Source organism: Gorilla gorilla, chromosome 7, assembly GCF_029281585.2.
Source record: "Gorilla gorilla gorilla isolate KB3781 chromosome 7, NHGRI_mGorGor1-v2.1_pri, whole genome shotgun sequence".
In the NCBI taxonomy this organism is placed as follows: Eukaryota; Metazoa; Chordata; class Mammalia; order Primates; family Hominidae; genus Gorilla; species Gorilla gorilla.
In genome coordinates this window covers 64504168-64525514 of record NC_073231.2, presented here as the reverse complement: position 1 = coordinate 64525514, position 21347 = coordinate 64504168, and the positions used below count along the sequence as shown (strand labels likewise).

Here is a 21347-nt window from a genome sequence, read left to right as displayed (position 1 = left end):
GTTCCAACTGAATATAGAAAAAGGTGGTTCCATGATAGGGAACTAAAAAATGGTAGAGCCATTCACAGAATAGCTGAAGTCGGAATTGCTAGCAGAATGGACCTAGTGGTAAAGACCTGAGACCTCTGCGTGCAGAGGGCCCCACTTCCGATGTGGAATACATTCACATTTCTGTAACGCTACTCTTACATCCATGGGGTCAGTTTATTCTGGACTCTGGATCAACTTAACTTTCCTAATTCATCCTCCTCTGCTCAAAAAGCTACAATGCCTTCCGCAGCACATAGTGCACATTCCTCAGGCTGGTAATAAAGGCTTTTCACAATCAGATCTCAGCACACCTTTCTAGCGGCTCCTGAACTGTCCCCTTGCAAACCATCCTCTCCAGTCAGACTGGTCTTCTCTGTCTCCTAACCTCTGCCAAAACCATTCCTCTCACCTGAACAGCCCTGCTTCTTTCTGCCAATTTCTAACTCATGCCTTTTTCAAAGCCCATCTCAAGTTCCACCTCTCCCTCCCTTGAGCACCTATAGTTTTTACTGTCTTTACCATTCATTTAGCATTTTAAAAAACAATGCTCTGGAATCTCTTTATATATTAACTCATCATCCAAAGGCATAAAAGCAGAGAAGTTTAAAAAATTTTTCTTTTTCGCCCGATTCAACATTTAGCCACATTTCCCGTGACAATCACATTTTTATTTTAAAATAAATTTAAGGAATATTTATGTGTTTATTATAGGGGAGACACAAAGGAAGAGAGAAATCCCCAAATCCCCCAAACCCATGGAGATTACATGAATAACAAAATGGAGATGTGAAACTTGGAATTCTTTGGTAATTGGGACAATACCATATACTGTATTAAATTCTTTTAACTCTCCTGGGTGGGAAGATCATCAGTGGCATTTCTAGCTTGGAAGCCTAACATCTAAAATTAACCAAGCTAAGCAATATTTTCAATTGTCATCATGTAGAATTACATTGTTTAATGAAATAAGACCATTCAAAAATTTGGGGAAAAATGTTTATTCATTATTCTGAAATCAGACAGCTTTGCAACAAATTTAAGGCCAAAATTAATAAAACTACCTATTTAAGATCCTTATTATGAGACAAAGTTTATGCTTATACCTTTAGAAAAATCTCCTTTAGCTTAATAAGTGGATAAATTTCCCCAATTCCTTATGTACAGCTTAAAGATAAGTTGACATTTAGCACTTTCTAACTTGAATTACTCTGTCAACTCTATGTCTGAAATCTTCATTTTGTAAGAATGTACAATTTTCTTAAATATATGAACTTCCATATGGACATAATTTAGGTTTATACTACCCAAATAACATATAATAATTAGCTGCTATAGGTCTGTCCATTCTAAAGATTTACTTACAAAAAGTAACAGAATTCCTTCTGAAATCATTATTGCTTCTTGCATACACATTATCCCTGCAATTCCTATCTCATGAGATTGCTGTGAAAACTAAATGAGATAATATAGGTAAAAGCAAAGACTAATAGGTAGCCAAAGTATTTTATGGCTGAAGCATAGCATTAGTACTCAAAATATTTTGAGAGTTATAAAAGTCACGTTGCTAACGATTCAGGGAATAATTCAACCAATCAAGTTGAGTTTCTTTTTCTTTTAAACATAAACAGTTTCTTTTTGGGCTCATTTTTTTTTTTTTTTTTGTTTTTACTAGGAAAAACCTTTAACTAAAACTTGGCTGAAATAAAAAATTCTGTAACATCTCATCTTTAAAGGATCAGAACCTCTGCTTTCTTATTTGATCAATTTCAAGCTAGATTTAAAATACTAGTCTAATCCTACTTTATTTCAGTGAAATGATGGATGAAATAAAGTTACTTATCTTTAAAATTTTCTGAATTTTATACTTAGCAGTTGAAGACCACACTTCTGAACTGTGCAACTTGAAAAAGATCTAGATTTTAGTACAGCATTAAACACAGAACCAGAGTATACCACAATGACTTTTATATTAATTTTAATATGTATGCTCATTTTCCAGAAGTGATTTTGGATGTTATTGCTTGATTTTAAAAAGCACAGAAAACTAGTCTACGTAAGGCACTGCCATACACAGGGTGGCAGCACTGAGAACCAAACACATGCAAACAGCAAGAACACTTGGAAGGGCCAATGGAAGCACACAAGTGTGCCTGAAATCTGATTAGGACAAACTTAGACATGCGGGTATTTTGCCTTCAATTAAAAAATTTCTTTTAATTCTGGAAGAGTATCATGCATTGTACAAAAGCTATTATGAGTCAGCCTCTGAATGTGATCAATTGCACTTCTCCCACAACAAATTGCTTTCTCTACTTTTCCCCACACTGAGGGATAAAAGGTGAACTAAGAATGATTAAATTCAAGCACCACATGAGATCTAATGTTTAAGTAGAGCAACTGTATCTCTGGTATACATCTGAAAAGATAACCCAGGCTATGATTAAAAGTGCTCCTAGATAGGAATTTAAGAATAACATGATCTTGAGAACACATTAAATAAAAGCAGTTACAGAAGTAAAGTTTTAAAATAACTGTCTATCACCAATCTCTCAACAGCAATATTGTGAGATAGGAAGTACAGACATTAGTTTATACTTTCCCAAAAGAAGGGCTTTTAAGAAAAACATCTGTAACTGTACTTAAAAAAATTGAAATACCATTAAAAGTATTAAATGCTTGATAATTAAGAATTTAAATACAACAGACATTCAACCAAGTACTGACCTATTTGTCACTACTTTTCTTTGAAGAATAATGAAAATAATTGGCTATATCACGATCTTTAAGTAATTTTGACCATATATTTGAAAAAAAATTAATAAATTTATTAACTGTTAAAGGCTAGCTGCTTAGGAACGTCTACAGAATTTTACATGTATTTTTTGTACTTTGTTTACAAACTTCTAGGCATAAAAAGTAGATTCAGATACAAAAACAACTATCTGAATTAAAATTATGTATATTTCAGCAGTAAATCAAGTTATTCAGTTAAATATTTAAAGCTTTCATTCTATGTCTAATTAAGCCTATTACTTGATAGTTTACTTTCATTTTGATTTGGGTAAGCAAATATGACAATATATTTTAATACAGCATCTTTCAAAACGTAATATACGCCAAATTATTGCTGAAAAAATGTCTTACACCTTTTTCTTAAAAATAAACTGAGCAAATTACATTAAAAGCTAGACCTGATATATGTGCTTAACATACAGCATAGTTAAATCAGTTATTTGTTTGTATGACAGTAGCCCTGAGAATGCTCACGTTTTACAAAGCAAGATAAAGAAAAACATAAAATGTCACTAACTCCTGTTTGGTGTGCCTGATCATCACAGAAACTTTCCTTCTTGGAAACATTTTAAAAATCTTCCAAATAACTAGTAGGGCTGCTTCCACCACTCTTGGTGTAATTAACCTATTTTATTATACATCTATTTCTATTCTAATGCTAAAATCCTATGAAATTGAATAGTAAACATCAAGTAAAATGCTACCAATATTAGAAGAGAAAAATCTAGATTGAAATTTATCCAATTAAATTACCTCAGTCTATGACAAATTAGCAAAACATACGAACAACATTTTCTCAGATTTATTTAGAAACAATTTTAAAGGTGCAAGGAAAACAAATTCACGTTTGAGGTGTAGCTTATTTATAATAGGATATGCTGGTCATATTAATATTTGTTTTTAGGCTTATAATAGGTTATAAGGTCATAACAATCCAAATATATAAAGTGACAACTGTTCCATAAGTTGCAATTGTGTAACACAGAATAATCGAGCTAATTTCTCTTCAATGGAATGCTTAAATGAATTATGTTTAGGAAATACAGAAGATAGCTTAAGAAAAGGAAAGTGCTCATATATAATAAAACAGCATTTTCCCTTCATTGTCCAAAGTTGATAAAAATAAAACCTACTTATTATAACTCTCTCAGGGTATGATGAAAAGTGATGTGAGCTCTATGTAACTCCAGCATTAAGACAATACAAGAAAAAATCAAGTTACTGAGAAAATCTGGTAGACTAAAATCCAACCGGTGTTATTTTGAAACTGTACACTTGAACTATCTTAAGTTTCCAGGTTTAATTTCTTAAAATTCTCATGATCAAGAACAATTCAATAAATATTTACTAATGTATCTTCAAAGGAATAAAATTGATTATGACACCTTCCAATTTTGCCTTTGAGCCAAAGGGGCTAAATTCCTCATTTGCTAATTGATTTCTAGTTTAACAGTCTCCAAAAATGTATTTTAAAGTTAAAGGGCTCTAATGTCTAACCACTGGTTAAAGAGAGATAATTTTTTAAAAACTGATATGGCAGCCTTTAACATGTAGCACTTATTCTGAGAATATTATCACATTCAGAAACAAAAAGATAGGAAATCACAATCAATATATATATGTGCAATTCCAATATTGGTCTGCAATAATAATTCAAATATTTAATGAGTGAAAGGCTAAAATGGGACTCTCATTCTCAAAAAAGAAGAGTTCAAGACTCTCTAATGGCACATCCTTCACAATCTGTAAAGGATTCTGTTGCCTTTTAAGAAAAGATGACCCCTCCTCTCTCAAAATATTTTCTAATACTAAAGGCAACTTCTATCCCAGAAGATAATACCAAAAGTTTAGATACTCTTTCAGAAAAGCAATTGCTAATTAATAAATGGGAAAGAAAAAATTCCTTTAATCGGCAGCATAGACCTAAAAACATACCAGAAATTAAGAACTTTGTTGGTGAAATGTTATCATTATCTTGTGAAAGGCTTTTTAAATGTGACTAAGTCTGTAACAAATTATTTAAATTGCTCTAAAAAAGTCCATGAAGCAAACTATTCTTAGACTGAGGTTTTAAAATTTATTTCATTAACTTAAAGTTTTAAGCTTTCTGATGAACAATGAAGAAAATGATTTTCAATAATTTCTAACTTTCTCAGGACACTTCACGAAGACACACATTCAAAATAATCCTCTAAATCTTTTATAAAAACAGCAAAAAGTAATTTTTCTTATTTTAAAAAAAATTCTGAATAACCATTACAAATTATTCTTAGAATTTAATTTAGTTTAATTCAAATCTAAGAAGAGAAGGAAGGCAGGCTTTGGGGATCTATTTTAAAAAGGTCATTATGAAACCAGCAATTGGTATTAAAAATATTCTTTGGTAGATCTCCCCAATTATCTAATTTTTAAGGCAAAATTATAACTTTTGCCTTGTAGTTGGTTATTATTTATTCACATAAGATGAATTTTTAATTTACCACAATTGTTATTTTACTCTGAAATTCTTATCTACCAAATTCTTTACCATGAATTTTGGACATTTTAGTCCATACTTATTGTTATATACTTTCATTGTTTAAAATTCTTATTTTTAAAAGGCACCAAAAAAAATTTTTGCTTCCTAACACCTTCACATTGCTAGGTTTTCTATGTTTTTAGATTAAGAAGATTCCACTTTTAAATGTAAGGAAATACTTTAAGCAAATTTCTTGTCCTATTAACCTAGGACATACTGCATAAGTTCATTCATTCTACACATGCACACACATTTTTTAGGTAGTCATCTCAAATTCCCAACACACACTGTGGTTAGTTTTAATACCATGATCCTGTAGTAACTCTGTTTATAAGACATCCAGGGACTTTTAAATACTAACAATTTTAATGCAGCATAACACTACCTTTTTAAAAAAATAAGATATTTCTGTTTTATAAAATTTTTAAATGTTCTGATAAGCATTTTTTTAAAAGAGCAAAATTCTTAACAACAAACACCAATACATACGCAAAATCAGAAAACAAAAATACCCAAGTGCCCTTGGAAGTTCCACACCACCATATCCTTGTCAGTACCACCCTGTAAAGAGGAGGCAGGGATAGCTATAAACAGTGAGTATAATGCAAACCTCTGGGCAGCAGACTAATCAATTTAAAAGTAAAAATCAAATTATGTCCCTGTAATAATTTCTACTAGGCTTTCATACACATACATTTCTTACAACTTCAAATGTTAATAGCTCAATACTTTTATAAAATGTTATAATCTAAAAATCTTAATTTAATTTCTCAAATGATATTTTACAATGAAATTTGCAAATAAGATATAAAAGTTAATCTAACATAAATGAAAAGTAGTAACAGTGGATTTCAGGTTTGAGCATTTCAAAAAATTTAGGCAATAAAATACAAAAAGCAAAAATTAGTTACCTCCAAAGTATTCTTACGGTAAAATGGAAAACAATTCCCATGCATGAATTCTAAAATCAGGTTAACTTTACAGCTAATCAATCTGATTTACCCTGCATTCATATTTTACTTATTTGTAAATACTTTTCCATGACTACCTAAACACTTACTAATTGGTTAAATATGCTACCTATATTAATTCCTGCTAAAACTAAAGAAACTAAAGGTCTACCTTTGTTTTTCAGAAGTGACTGATATAGTTTCAAAGTATTCAGTGTTTCAGAAAAGGTGTTTATCAGGTTCTTAAGACATTTAAAAATGGCTCAAGGGATGATTTATAGCCCTTTTACCTTGATCATATTCACTACCTTGGACTTTGTTGAACAGATTCAGTTTCCTCCTTTTGAAACTCTTTCCTTACTCAAATAATTAAAGAATTTAAGATGTTATCAATATAAAGAGAAAAAAATTAATATTTATTTCTTATACACTTGCAAACACACCAAAAAGAATATGTATTCCAAGCAATGTAAGTAAGTATCTTCAGTAAAAGTTTTTTTTCCTTGGGGATGTGTGTAACTGGTGATTTTTTATATATCTTAATTTTCCAAAGAACAGGATTCTAAAGAAAAAATATTAAAACATTCTTAGATAAAATTATTTTGACTACACAGCTCAAGAGGCAAATGATTACTGAAACAAAACTTCAAAGATAGCTATAGATACATGTTTTAGTTATCTGGCTTTCCAAATCTCACTTCAGACAGGAGCATCACATTTAATTTAGGAAACAACAAATTTAATCCTTAGAAAGGAAAATTTGCAGAATATCAAACCAAAATGTACATAGTGACAATCAGGATTACATTAAAAATGAAGGAATAACCCCCACCTGTGCATGTTATTAAAACACAAACAGCACCCTTCAAATTTTAAAACTATACTGATAAAGCAAATTCACTAATTTATTTTGCTATAAATATCTATTTACTATTTACTAAAATATTTTGGTAATAATATACAGATATAGAATGTGTCAATATTAGCCCACACTTATAAATCTTCCACAGCAGATAAATTCTTTATAGAATTTCAAGTAACAAAAGTAGGCATATAAATTTCAAATAAGACTATCAATATATGAGGTTTCTCCGATTCCAACTGAAATAAAGATTTTGAGTACACAATATCATGACATTATTTCTGTACACTGGTATAATTTAATAGCTTCAGAAAAGGATGTTCAACAGGTAGTATTTCTAAGGCATCACAAAAGCTCAGTACAATCACTTCAAATTAAATATTGTGCTGTGCCCCATCTAAATAAGACTCTCTAAGCGATTACAGATTTTAGATTGGTGCACTCTGAGTGCGTTTTCTAAACAGACAAGTAGCTAGTTGCATAAAATACAAACATGAAGAAAGTTTTACACCACCCTATATGAGAGGAAGAAAAAAAATCACAATACCAGCACTTTTATTTAGATTGACAATAAACCAGTCATAGTGTCCAAACAACCTGAATAACACGATGATCTAATATAACTTGAATTCCTTCATTTTTTTATAGAGATTGAATTTATTGATATTAGTATCTGGTTTGTCAAAGTGGCAATTATTCAAGATCTAAGTCTCATTTATTTTAAATGCACAGCATAATTCTGACTACTTATAGTCAATGTAACTGTCTTGAGCCAAAATACAATGAAAACGTAAGATAAAATGAAAAGGCTTTGTAAGTCTTAATGGCATTCTGAAACCTCTGGACAGAAGATCATTGGGCATGGAGGAGTTTCCCTTCTCTATTGATAGCTTAATCCTTTTCCAATCAATTTTGATTTAACTGTGGGTGATGAGATTAATCTTTTAATGAATTCTTAGAAAGTTGTAATTGCTTCCAAAATCAGAAACCACAAGATGATGTACTCAAACACGTTACCGATGTGATGTTGTATGGAGGTATTTACAGAAAGTTGGAAGAACTCAGTTGTAAACACAAGTTAACATACAATAGACTACAAAAATCATAACTTGTTTATACAGTAGGGCAAGAAAAAACATTCTATATAAGAAGTCTAAAAATTCAGCTCTAATTTTAATCCATGTCTATAAATCATAAAAACAAGAGGAAATAAGGATTTATTTCAGAAACTCCATATACCTGTGGAAAATGGAACACAAGTAATTTCTACTGAAGATTAACCTTAATCCCCATTATAGTACAGCTAACAATTTACACATTTTAAATTTTGAAAATATCGTGGAAATCTAAAACATAAGAGCCGATAGTAGTTTATGGTCAGTAAACACTTTCTGTTAAATAACACAAATAAATTCAACTTAGAAAATGAAAACTCACAGGGCTCAGGATTTTAAAAATCTTTTCATTTCAAAGGCGCAAAGTTACAACCCATGCATAGGATGGACTTTAAAAATGGATGTGTAAACTTTTCCATGGTGTTGGTGTGTGTGCTTTCCTTCCCCCTAAAGAAATGCCTACTGCTTACAATTTTAAAGAATCTTCACCACTCTGTAATTTTCAACCAGAAGTCCTCAATGTACCTTAAGCCAAACTGAATATTAGGTATTTTACAGTTTTTACAAAATGGCTGTAAAATCACATTATGGGCATAGACAGCTCTTTGATCTCACTGCACAGAATTCATAACTGTTCAATAATGCTATACCATTACACCACACACCTTAAACTATTTCCATTTTTCCACAATTCCTTCCAAAATCAGCTTCCAAAGCAAAGCAATGTAACATGAAAAGTTCCTGGGAGGGCTTGTTACACAAAGGAACAGCTTGGATACAAACTATACACATATCCATCTTCGGTTGAGGCTGTTTATCCCTCCTGTCCCTCCATCACTCCTACGGGTGGGTGCACTGGAGTAACAGAAAGGGAAGGCTCTTCCATCACCACACCCTCCCAGCACCTCTGCTTTTGGTCCTCAGACAGTGATTCTGTGTAGGTGATGAAAACCATAAGAAAAGAGAAGCTGTCCCTTTAAAATGCCCTGCTCTGTCCCATATCCCACGTGGAACCAACATCAGCAGCACTTTCCCATTAACATCAATGTGATGCAAGAGACATCATCCTTTTATATACATAAAACCAGAAAACCTCAGCTTAACATTCTTTAGGAAGGATGAACAGGTGAAGCAAACGTGTCAGGAAGGGGGAAACCAAGCAACTCCACATCCCTCCCCAAAAGGTACTCCAGCCTTGCACTCCAGCCTCTCTGAGCACCATCACCTCTCTATCCCTCCTCTGCAGAGCCCAGTTTAAAGAAAGGAGGGAGCCACTAACAAAACCTGAAGCATAAATGCGACGAAAATGCAATCTAAAGCCGGAAAGGTTTATTCTTCCAATCACACATATTAACTCTATTAAGAAAATGGCATCACTTTTTTTTCCACCCAAAAAAACCCCGCAAAGATCATTAAAAGAGAGTTATAAAATAGCAAATATAGTGTTTATCTTATCTCAGATCAGTCCACATTACCAATAAGTTTAGCAGTTTCTGCACTACCACCTCCCCCCTCGCTCCCCCTGCTTCTCCTGCATCGGATTTTCACGTTTTCTCATTGTCGGTTGAGTTATAAAAGGCTTTTGCCCTTCGAAAGTTTTAAAAAATAAATAAATATTAACTCCTTGGTCCCTGCAAAGTCAAAATGGACTTCAGGGGAAAGGCGGTACATACTTTTACCTTTAGCGAGAAAAGGGGGAGCATCCCGGATTTTTAGGGATTTTTTGCGATTTTTTAAAAATTTTTATTTGGTTATATGCCTGAGTTCTCCCTCCATTTTGGTTGTTTATGATACTGACAACAAGCTGTCCCTGCTCTGTGCCGATCTCCTGCTTTCATTTAGCACCCCCTCCCCCTACCCCCCCTCGCAGCCACACACCCCGGGCTCACACCTCCCTGCAGACCCCGCACCCCGACCCCGGCTTGCCCACCTGAGGAAAGGGCAAAAACAAATTCATTTCTCCAGAAAAGAAAAACCTCTTTTGAAAAAGGGGCAAAGTTACCCCAAGTCACTCAAAGTGCCCCCCAAATATTGCCGACTGCGGGTTTCCGCCAGGCCCTTTGGGAAGCGACCTTCCCCCGGGATGTTTTGGTGGAAAATGCGGAGAGTTTACTCTCAAAACTGAATTTATATTAATTTTTCCCTTATTTTTCGGGTCTCTAATGTCTTCCGCTCTCGCTGCTGCCGCTGCCGCTGTCACAATATTCACAGCACCAGAGAGGAGGAGGAGGAGGAGGAGGAAAACTTTTCAAACTTTCCAGACCCTGAATAAAGGTTTTTTTTTTTTTCCCACCGACCTCACCTTCGGGTCCCCAGCCGCATCGCCCCCTGCCCTGTCAGAAGCGACTTCGGGAGTCCTCGCAGCCCCGCGTAATTATTTTATTTTATTTTTTATTATTATTTTTCTCTCTGGGGTCCTGAGCAGGGGCTGAGAGTAGCACAAACTTTTCCTCCTCCTGCCGCCGCCGCTGCTCCTCTGCCCCCTCGGCTAGTCCCATAATTTAAATAACCCTGATATTTCTCCCGCTAAACGCCTCGCCGCCGCCCCGGACCCCCGGAGAACTCACCGCGGGGCTTTAACATCCTCCCTCCGGCCCGTCCGCCGCCTCTACACCGCCCGCGGAATTTCTAATAATTTTTTTCTCATATTTCGGGCTGGACGCGGCGGGCCTGGAAATTGTTTCCTTACGCCTCTTTCCAGCAGCCATTGTAGTGTATGCGCTGCCCCTGCAGCCCAACTTGCAGCTGCCGCCGCCGCCGCCGCCGCCGCCGCCGACGTCGCGCCCACCGCTGCCTCCCCCTGCCTGTTCGGCCGCCGCCCCCGCCTCCCGTCGGCCCGCCCCCAACCCCCGCCCGCCGCTGCGCCCGCCCCCCGCGCGCGCTCCGCCCGGGAGCTGGCCACTCGGAGCCGCCGCTGGCGGGAGTCGGCCCGCCCATTGGACTGCGACGCCGCCCGTCAAGCCGAAGTGTTAAGAGACGGGCCGCGGCTGGGGGGCGCGGTGGGGCGGGGGAAGAGGGGGCGGGGTCGCGCTCACCGCCCCGCCCACTCCTCCCGCCTCGGCCCTCCTTTCGCCAGGCGGGGGCGGGGCGAGGCCCGCCCGCCCCTGCGGCTCAGGGCCCCGCGCGGCTGTCAGTCTGGCGGCGGCGCGCGCCGATTGGGCGGGCTGTCGCCGGGGAGCGGGGGCAGCAAGTTGGGATGCGCGCTACTTAAGGTCCTGCTGCGTGAGCCATTGACGTGTTTGGAGCTGGAGACGGCCTGGGTGCTGGCGAAGCGGAGGCCGGAGGTGAGTGGTCCCCCGCCCTACCTCCGAAGCGGCCGCAGAAAAGCGGGAAGAGAGGGGTGCCCTTGGGCCGTAGCGGGGCCCGAATGCACTTCTGCGGCGCGGAGGCGCTCCCGCCAGGCTTCGCCGCAGCGCGGACCTCTTCCCGTTGCTCTTCCTCCCGCCACACGGGTCTCTTCGCTCCGGGGGCGAGGAAGATGACCTCTGCCTAGTCCGGGCAACCCCAGCTTTTCTTCCACTCTCCTGTGTAGCCTCTGAAGCGCAGTTACCGGCCCCACCCCCAGTTCCCTGCGTTTTCCTCGCCCCTTGCCTCTCTCGGCATGGTCTCAGGGCACAGCAAGGTGTGTTCACCTGTGCGCGCCGTCCAGGATCAGATGCTGACGGGCTACACCGCGGAAGGCGGCGAGGCCTCGGGTTGGCCCCTCGTTTCTCCTTGCCCTGCGCGCCCACCTCCGGCAGGCCACCCTTGACTTCTTGCCCCCTTCCACTTTGCACCTGGCAGTGGGTTAACGGCACGGCGTGTGCAGCTTCCGGGTTTAGCAGAGCCGCGGACCCTGCCTGGGCTCCGACCACGGGGCGTGTGGGCATGAACGTGTTCAGAAACGTTTCCTTCCCCCTGCCCTTTCAAAGCTACTTAGAGAGGGGGGACGTGAACCACTGGATGGGAAATCAGGAACTGCTTTATTAAGCAGTTTGCCCTTTGGAGTGGATTTTAGAGTTATTCCCTGAATGTGCTATGGTTTTGTGGCCCCTCCTTCATATCTTTGCTTGGTTTTTCTTTCTGGCTATGCTCTGCAAGTAGTAGAGCCTTGTAACATTTGTTTAGTACATTCAAAAAGTAATAGATAAGGCCCCTTTAGCGGAGCACTCGATGTTGCACTTCAGCCCCGCTCCTCACTGTAAATTGACATTTCCTCTTCAATTCCAGTTAATACACGAGGAACTCATGCAAAGGAGGAGACTTTCGGAAATCCAAACTTAGAGTGCCTTGTATTTAGAATCTGGAAGGAAAAGGAAATGAAATGTGAAGAAATTCATGCACCAAACTCGAACTGGGTATATGTGATGTTACCTAGGTGTTATTTTTGAAGAATTTCTGACTGACAATAAAATATAGAGTAGGATACTTTCATGTAAGGCACGAAACTTAAATTTAATGCAAGGTTGTCTGATCCTTGTTGAGATTATTAAATCTAAGGTGTATGAAGAGTTCTGTGTTCTCACATCATAGGATAGATGTAAAAAAGAAAGCTGTGAATTTATTTACTATCATCATCTCTCTTAGGAAGAGGTGAAGTGTGGAAAAAAATTGTCTTCAGGAGAGGAAGAAGCTTGTAGATATAATTGAACAGCATCTTGATTTCTTTTTTGCCAAGATGTTACTGTTGGCTGGATATTTTCTTGTATTGTTCAATGAAAATCATAAAATTATTATTCAGTGATTACTTAATGGACACCAGAATAACCAAACCCTTTTCCATTCTTTTTTTTGCAAAGGCTGGTCTCCTTTGGCCTGGACGTCCTGATCTTTCCCATAGTAGAACTGGGCTGGGTGTCTCTTTTTTTTTTTTTGAGACGGCGTCTTCCACTGCTGTCGCTTGGGCTGGAGTGCAGTGGCGCGATCTCGGCTCACTGCAACCTCTGCTTCCCAAGTTCAGGCGATTCTCTTGCCTCAGCCTCCTGAGTAGCTGGGATTACAGGCGCGTGCCACCACGCTCAGCTAATTTTTGTATTTTTAGTAGACAGGGGGTTTCACCATGTTGGCCAGGCTGGTCTTGAACTCCTGACCTCGTGATCCGCCCGACTCGGCCTCCTAAACTTTTGCAAAGCTGTATCTCTAGGAATTGAATTGGAAGGTTACTGAAGCACAGTAGCATTCCCTGACTTCCTGCAACGCAGGGAAATAGTTAAAAAGAAGATGCCACTGGAAGTAAAATTTCAACTCTTTTGTTTTTGAAACAGTATAGCTTTTCATAATGTCAACTAAGCAATAACTTGGCTTTTTGGTGTGTTGGCTACCCTACTATTGGCCATAAAATAGGCACTCTGGTACTTCAGTTGATGAATGTTTTTGCTAAAGTTGGACTGTACTGAATTTCATTCTTATTTTGTACGCTAATTGGTGTAAAGTAAGGAAGTAATTGTTGGAATGCATACTGTATTCTTAGGTTTTATTAGTACATTTGGTTGCTTAAACTTAAGAATAAGAGTAAACAACAACTGAATTATAATTGAACTATCTTTCTTTTTTGTTTTTTTGAGACAGGGTCTCTCTCTGTCACCCAGGCTGGAGTGCACTGGTGCAATCACAGCTCTCTGCAGCCTTGACTTCCTGGGCTATCCCACCTTACTTAGCCTTCCAAGTAGCTGGGACCACAGGCACACGGCATGACACCAGGCTAATTTTTGTATTTTTGGTAGAAATGGGGTTTCTCTGTGTCACCTAGGTTGATCTCGAACTGCTGAGCTTAAGCAGCCCTTTCGCTCCAGCCTCCCAAAGTGCTGGGATTACAGGCGTGAGACACCGCACCCAGCCAGTAGATGCATTTCAATCCAATATATGGCCTTTGTGTTGAGGCATGGCAATACAAAGGAAAAACACGTTCAAGTTTTTATTCACAAAATACAGAGAATACATGAAGTTCCTCACTAAGTGATCATTATGCCAAAATCAAAATTTCAGGTACTTTTAGTGCTATTGAGATGTATTGATTTATTTTCTGTCAACTACTGTATAATTATTTTTTTTCTGTCTACCCTCAGTAAGAAGACTGTTAGAATGCCCTCGGTAACACAGAGGCTGAGAGATCCTGACATAAATCCTTGTTTGTCGGTAGGATGGTTTGCTTTAATTTTCATGAGTGTTAAGTTGGAAAAACAGGCTGCTCTAGTTTTGTGGGCCTTTGTTTTCTGCAGTTGTTGAATAAAGTTATTTCTCTAGAAAAAATATTGTTGGCCAGTATATCCTATTTAACTAGAGCATTTTTAGATGTTTATAATTTCTCTAACAAACATTCATCTTTTCTTTAGTTTTCCTTATTTGTATAATATGCAAGCATTTGGTTGTCACTGTAAAAGTAGACAGGAAAATGTAACACTGAGAATATTTAGTCCAAACATGGAAAACTGGAAGGTATGATATTTTTAAACTGTCACTGACATTTATTGTTTCACTAGCAATAATATCATCATGTCCTTGACAACCTGGCTGAGAGTAATGGGCTGATAATATAATTAGCCTATTTAAAGCTTAAAGGTTTTCACAAAGGTACCTGATAAAATGTTTTAAGAGTAAGCTTTTATTGGCATTTATTTGGTATGATTTGCGATACTTACTTGTGGCTTTGCTACGTTTGAATAATGTAGTTATCATACTGGTCCCATGAAAATTATATTCTTTAGTTATATGCATTTTCCAAATATATACATTCATTAAATATTTGGCACAGAAATTCAGCTTTGTTCTGTTTAGGTAGAACATGTTTCTTAGATATGTGTTGCAAACTGTCTACCCATATAGCTAAAGCTTTCCTTTAGATCTGTGGTCCCCAACCTTTTGGGCACCAAGGACCGGTTTTGTGGAAGACAATTTTTCCACGGACGGGGAAGGGGGCGGGTGTCAACAGGCATTAGATTCTCCTAAGGAGCTTGCAGCCTAGATCCCTCACATGCATGCAGTTCACAATAGGGTTCGTGCTCCTATGAGAATCTAATGCTGCCACTGATGTGACAGGAAGGGGAGCTCAGGCGGTAAGGCTCACTTGCCCGTTGCTCATCTCCTGCTATCTGGCCGGGTTCCTAACAGACCGCAGACCAGTACCACTTTGTGGCCTGGGGGTTGGGGACCCCTGCTTTAGGTGACCTCACAGAATCATACCTTTCACTTTTAAGTTTGTTATTCAATCTACTTCCAGTTCACACAGCTTAAATTTAATCCCCATGTGGCACCTACTTTCCTTTGAATTTATAGCTTGTGTTGTTGACTTCGGTTTTGAAGTAATATCTATTAAAATTGCTTATATAATAGTGTATTTGTATAATGGAGTAAATGGTAGCCAAAAATGCATTGAGATGAATGGTGTTAATTTAGGTTGTCTTGATGTAGACCAGTTATTAGTGATTTACTTGGAATCTTGAAACCAATGTTATGATCAAACATTGAAGCCCAAGTGAAAATCTGGAAAAACAGGAGAGATGTACTGTGACTCAGGAGATGGATTCTGATTCTAGTTGTGCAGTAGTCATTTAACACATTGCACCTTGCCTCAGTTTCTTACTAAAATGGTTACTGGATTAATCACAGTTATTTGGCTCAAATTCCTGTGATCACATATTCAGAAAACTGGCCCACATTATAAAAAGGAAGGTGTTAGCCTGAGCAGAGTGCATACTGGGATAGCTGGTGAGATTGTCCAGTTTTTATTAGTCTACCCATCAAAATGAACACAAATGAACAATTTCACATTATTTGCTTCTGGGGAAGCAGCTTTTGTTTGTTTGTTTGTTTGCTTTTAGATCCTCTTCTACCTTTTAAATGATGCCTCTCTTATATCTGTAAGGAATCTGATGCTTCCACCAGATGTCTGGATGAAAATAACTATGACAGGGAAAGGTGTTCCACTTACTTCTTGAGGTACAAAAACTGCCGGAGATTCTGGGTAAGCCTAGATTGGTTAGCTTTGTGTTAAAACCCATCTCCTAGGGTTGAAACTGAAGCCTAAAATTAGTCAGTACCCACAATCCTTTCCCACTGATGGCTGTAGGGAAACTTAACTTTTCAACTTTATCCTCTGTGTGCTACTTTAGCCCTGAAAGATCCTTGAGAGCTCTTGTTAGCTGCCTCGTCGTCCTCTAAGCTATAAGAATGCAGTTTTAATGTAGGTGGGTCTTCTTAGACATTTAAGTATCTGCAGCCCTAAAACAATGTCTTTGTTATAAATTTAGTTTTCCTGGAGATGAACAGAATGTTTAACTTCCCTTGTCATAACATATCATGTTAGGCTTCCATTTCTGCCTTTTTCTCTCTCACTGCCATCCGTGGAAGTTAAAATGGTCCATTTTTCTGAAAACATTGGTATATAATTTCTGTTTCCTTGAACCACGGGATCCAGCTATTTCCTTTTGCTTTGCTAAATGCACTGTTGGTTTTATTTCACGATTATTCAGTAGCTCTTCTTGACGGACTGTATATACTTTTGTACTTTGTACTTTGTATATTCTCATCCCAATTGCTGTTAATGTATTCCTGTGGGAATGAGTACTTCTATTTAATTGTTACTAATTTAAATACGTTTATCTGGAGTCCTATAATTAGGTTTTGGGGTTTTTTTTTTTTAAAAACTTGGTTTTTAGAATTTCCTTTTTGAGGAAGCAATAGCAAATTACTGGCAAATGATTAGCATTTAATACATGACTGATTTTGGTTTCTTCTTTTTTATTTTAATGCCTGTACACAGAATTCTATCGTGATGCAGAGAAGAAAGAACGGAGTGAAGCCATTTATGCCTACGGCAGCAGAAAGAGATGAAATCTTGAGAGCAGTGGGAAATATGCCCTATTGAATGTTTGCATTAAAAGTGTTTATATAACTTAGAAGCAGATGAATATTTCTAATAAGTGATTGCTGTAATATTTAAGACTGTACACCCCTCACCCAGACAGACCTTAAGTTCTTCAAGTGGAGACAGTGAAGTCACCCCGTGTCCTTTTTGCTTGCTCTCAGTGCCATGCTGATGGTATGTTGCTGCTGGCTGTGCTGTGGCATGAGTTTGCATGACTTTCTGGAGGCATGGAGTTAGGTAAGGCTACATGAGAAATTGAGCTTTTCCACTGGGTTTTGAAAGAAGAGTATGATGTGAACAAGTAAAGACTGAATGGGGCTGAGATGAAGGCAATGTTTCCAAGGAAAGGAAAAGTTATGAGCAAGAGTGTGAGGCAAGAGAAGCTGGAACCACATTCAGAGAGTATCCTGTAGATTGCTCCACCTAGAATCTCAGGTGGGTGGAGCAGTGGTGGGAGAAGACTGGAAAGGTAAGTTGAAGGTAAGGAATGTGTGGCGGGCCTCAGATCCCAGGCTCATTCCTCAAATCACTTCTTACTTCCCTCACTTATCTTTGTTTAAATAAGGTTAGTACATTCACTAGGGGCAAATGGGTTTTTCTAAATAAATGACATAAAAAAGAACTGGTTGTCTTTCTTTAAAGAAAGTCTTAGTTACAGGATTCTGTGATTAAAATCCTTAAATATTGGGTAGCCTTCTGCAGCTGTAGTATCAGTTTTTGAACCACAGTAATGGGAAGAAAGACAAATGGATTCCCTTAGAAGTAAGATTTCTATTTGCAGGACTAGTTGGGCAGGGAAAAGGGTCAGGGTTCATCAGGTGAACTCAACACTGGGATGAGACTAGAACTTCACTTTATGATATAAACACAATATGATTATTCAGTGTGGTGACGGGTAGATTGTGAAGCAGCCCTCCTTATGCCCACTGCCTTTTAGAATCGTTTGTTTCATTCGTGGTAGTTTTATGAAGACATACTATTATTGAATGAAATTTAATGTGTACTTGAAAACATTGCTTTTGTCCCTTCTCTTCATCTGGTCTTGGGTCAAGAACATTGTTTTAATGGCTGCCGACAATGAACTGTCTGTCTGAGTCTAAAACCAAGCTCAGGTTTCTAAGCCACATGACCTTGATTGTTAAATGTAGTTATATTTGAATAAAAAATGGATCATTTCCAAAATTCTTTTGATTTGTATTGACTGCTATAAAAATGATGGATTAAAATAGGACCAGAAAAGAATGAATGCCTACCTGTGTAAGAAGTATTTTTGTATTTTTAAGCACACTTGTTAAAGGGCTTGGAATTTTAATGTCACTCTTTTGAAGGTACATACCAATATCAACATTCATCTTGTAACTAGTTGTCCTGATGCCACTCTTGTTGAGTCTTTATTTTCAGTACCTTTGCCTTATTGCTGAGCACTTCAGGTAAAGACTTGGACACCTGCCTTCCCCCCAGGCCCTCGTGCCCGCTGGGCCTCTGGGTTGAGGTTGATGTAGTTCAAGAACTGCAGTTGGCTGCCGGGCGCGGTGGCTTACGCCTGTAATCCCAGCACTTTGGGAGGCCGAGGCAGGCGGATCACGAGGTCAGAAGATCAAGACCATCCTGGCTAACATGGTGAAACCCTGTCTCTACTAAAAATACAAAAAAAAAAATTAGCTGGGCATGGTGGTGGGTGCCTGTAGTCCAAGCTACTTGGGAGGCTGAAGCAGGAGAATGGCGTGAACCTGGGAGGCGGAGCTTGCAGTGAGCCATGATGGCGCCACTGTACTCCAGCCTGGGCGACAGAGCGAGACTCCATCATAGAAAGAAAAAAAAGAACTGCAGTTGGCTTACCAGTGGCACTCTGTAGGGAGCTATAGTTCTGGAGATTGGGGAAGAAACTTTTTTTTTGAGATGAGTGCCACTCTGTTGCCTAGGCTGGAGTGCAGTGGTGTTATCTTGGCTCACTGGAACCTCTGCCTGCCAGGTTGAAGTGATTCTCATGCCTCAGCCTCCCAAGTAGCTGGGACTACAGGCACCCATCACCATGCCCAGCTAATTTTTGTATTTTTAGTACAGATGGGGTTTCACCATGTTGCCAGGCTGGTCTCCAACTCCTGGCCTCAAGTGATCCACCTGCCTCAGCCTCCTAAAGTGCCGGAATTACAGGCATGAGCCACTGCAACTGGCCCAGGGGAGAAACGTTTAAATGCTCAGGACCAAGGGGTAGCTCAGTCCAAACCTGGATGTGGGGGCAGAACTAGAGTTGCAGGGTTCGAGTGATCACCAGAGCCTCCCTCCTAGGACTGTGGCACATGGAGTCCACACAAAGACATGCCTCTTACTTGACTTCCCGAAAGACTTTAAAAAGAACAGCCTTATTGAGATATGTCATGTATATCAACTCTTAAAAGTATGCAATTCAGTGATCTTGTATATTCATGAAGTTGTGCAGCCATCACCACAATCAATTTTAGAAAGTAATCATTTCATTACCCCAAACTGAAACCCTGTACCCGTTAGCACTCACTCCCCTTTTCATTTTACTTTTTATTTATTTATTTTTTTGAGAGAGACTTGCTCTATCGCCCAGGCTGCAGTGCAGTGGCGCAATCTCCACTCACTGCAACCTCTGCCTGCCAGGCTCAAGTGATTCTTGTGCCTCAGAGTCCCAAGTACCTGGGATTACAGGCATAAGCCACCACGCCTGGCTAAATTTTGTATTTTTAGTAGTGACGGGGTTTCACCATGTTGGCCAGGCTGTCTCAAACTGCTGACCTCAGGTAATCCACCCTCCTCAGCCTCCCAGAGTTCTGGGATTACAGGCGTGAGCCACCGTGCCTGGCTCATTTTATTTTTTAGAGATGAGATCTCACTCTGTTGCCCAGGCTTCAGTGCATTGGCGTCATGATAGCTCACTGCAGGCTTCAGCTCCTGGCCACAAAGCATCCTTCCGCCTCAGCCTCCTGAGTACCTGGAGTTGTATCTGCGTGCCTGGCTCCCATTTTCTTCTAATGACAACCTCCAACACTTAGGCAACTGGTAATCTACTTTCTGTTTATCTTATTGCCTATTTATGGACATTTATATAAATGGAATCATATAATATGTGGTCTTTTGTGACTGGCCTCTTTGACAGCCTAATGTTTTCAAGGTTCATTTATGTTGTTGCATGTATCAGTACTTAAGCATTCCGTTGTATGGCTATACCACATTTTATTTATCCATGAATCATCTGATGGGCATTTGGATTTCCACTTCTTGCCTATTATGAGTCATGCTGTTTTTTGAACATTTTGTACAAGTTTTTATGTGGACATTAATTTCTCCTTAAGACATATACCTAGGAGTTGAATTGCTGGGTCACGTGGTAACTGTTTAACCTTTTGAGGCACAAGCAGTTTTTCAAAGTGGCTGCACTGTTTTACAATCCCATCAGCAGTGTATGAGAGTTCCAAATTTCTCAACTTCCTCATTAACACTTGTTATCTGCTCTGGATTACAGCCATCCTAGTGGGTGTGAACTGGTATCTCCTTATGGCTTTGATTTGCATTTCCTTGATGGCTAATGATGTCGACCAAATTTTAATGTGTCTATTGGCCGTTTGTATCTCTTCTTTGGAGAAATGTTTATTTGGATCCTTTGCCCATTTTTAAATTGAGTTGTCTTAATTACTGAGTTTTAAGGGTTCTATATATACCAGATACAAATTCCTTATCAGATACGTGGTTTGCAATTTTTTTCTCCCATTCCGTGAGTTGTATTTTTCACTTTATGGTGTACTTTGAAGCACAGAAGTTTTTGATTTTGATGAACTCCAATTTTTTATTTTCTTTCGTTGCTTTTGGTATCATATCTAAGAAAGCATTGCCTAATCCAAGGTCACAAAGATTTCCACCTTTTTTCGTAGAGTGTTAGTGGTTTTAGCTCTTACATTTAGGTCTTTGTATATTTTGACTTAATTTTTGTACATTATGAGGTAGGAGTTAGGCTTCATTCTTTTGCATATGGCTATTCAGTGTTCCCAGCACCGTTTATTGATGAAGACTATTCTTCATTGAATTGTCTTGGCACACTTGTTGCAAATTTGTTGACTGTACATGTGAGAGTTTATTTCTGGCCTGAAATTCTATTCCATTGATCTGTATAGGTCTATCCTTATGCCAGCACCACACTGTCTTGATTACTGTAGCTTTGTAGTAATGGCACAGCTCTTTGATGATTGGTTTCTATAAGTGTGTTTTTTATAAA

General features: G+C 38.7%; 2 protein-coding genes across 8 annotated transcripts in view; one reads left to right on the top strand and one right to left on the bottom strand.

Annotated features, from left to right (window-relative positions):
* PLAG1 (PLAG1 zinc finger) overlaps nucleotides 1-11081 on the bottom strand; it is a 50128-nt gene extending 39047 nt beyond the window's left edge. For 2 of the 4 annotated variants that reach the window (XM_019031870.3, XM_019031869.4), the window contains exon 1: nucleotides 10836-11081. The gene's annotated coding sequence lies outside the window, so the exon portion shown is untranslated. The remainder of the gene's footprint in view (nucleotides 1-10835) is intronic. The other 2 variants (XM_055348741.2, XM_019031871.4) reach the window with 1 other exon arrangement.
* A 298-nt stretch (nucleotides 11082-11379) lies between these two features.
* Nucleotides 11380-18292, top strand: CHCHD7 (coiled-coil-helix-coiled-coil-helix domain containing 7). Of its 4 annotated transcripts, none has more exons than XM_055348740.2 (5): nucleotides 11380-11552; nucleotides 12478-12605; nucleotides 14313-14382; nucleotides 16065-16207; nucleotides 17006-17144. In XM_055348740.2, the coding sequence occupies exons 2-4, from the start codon at nucleotides 12586-12588 to the stop codon at nucleotides 16179-16181; spliced, it is 207 nt and encodes a 68-aa protein (XP_055204715.1). In that variant the 5' UTR covers nucleotides 11380-11552; nucleotides 12478-12585; the 3' UTR covers nucleotides 16182-16207; nucleotides 17006-17144. The 4 variants fall into 4 exon arrangements, with proteins under 4 accessions (XP_055204715.1, XP_018888446.1, XP_018888445.1 ...); XM_055348739.2 differs by having other exon boundaries at nucleotides 11432-11552; nucleotides 16109-16207; nucleotides 17006-18292; XM_019032901.4 differs by lacking the exon at nucleotides 12478-12605 and having other exon boundaries at nucleotides 11412-11552.
* The last annotated feature ends 3055 nt before the right edge of the window (nucleotides 18293-21347 follow it).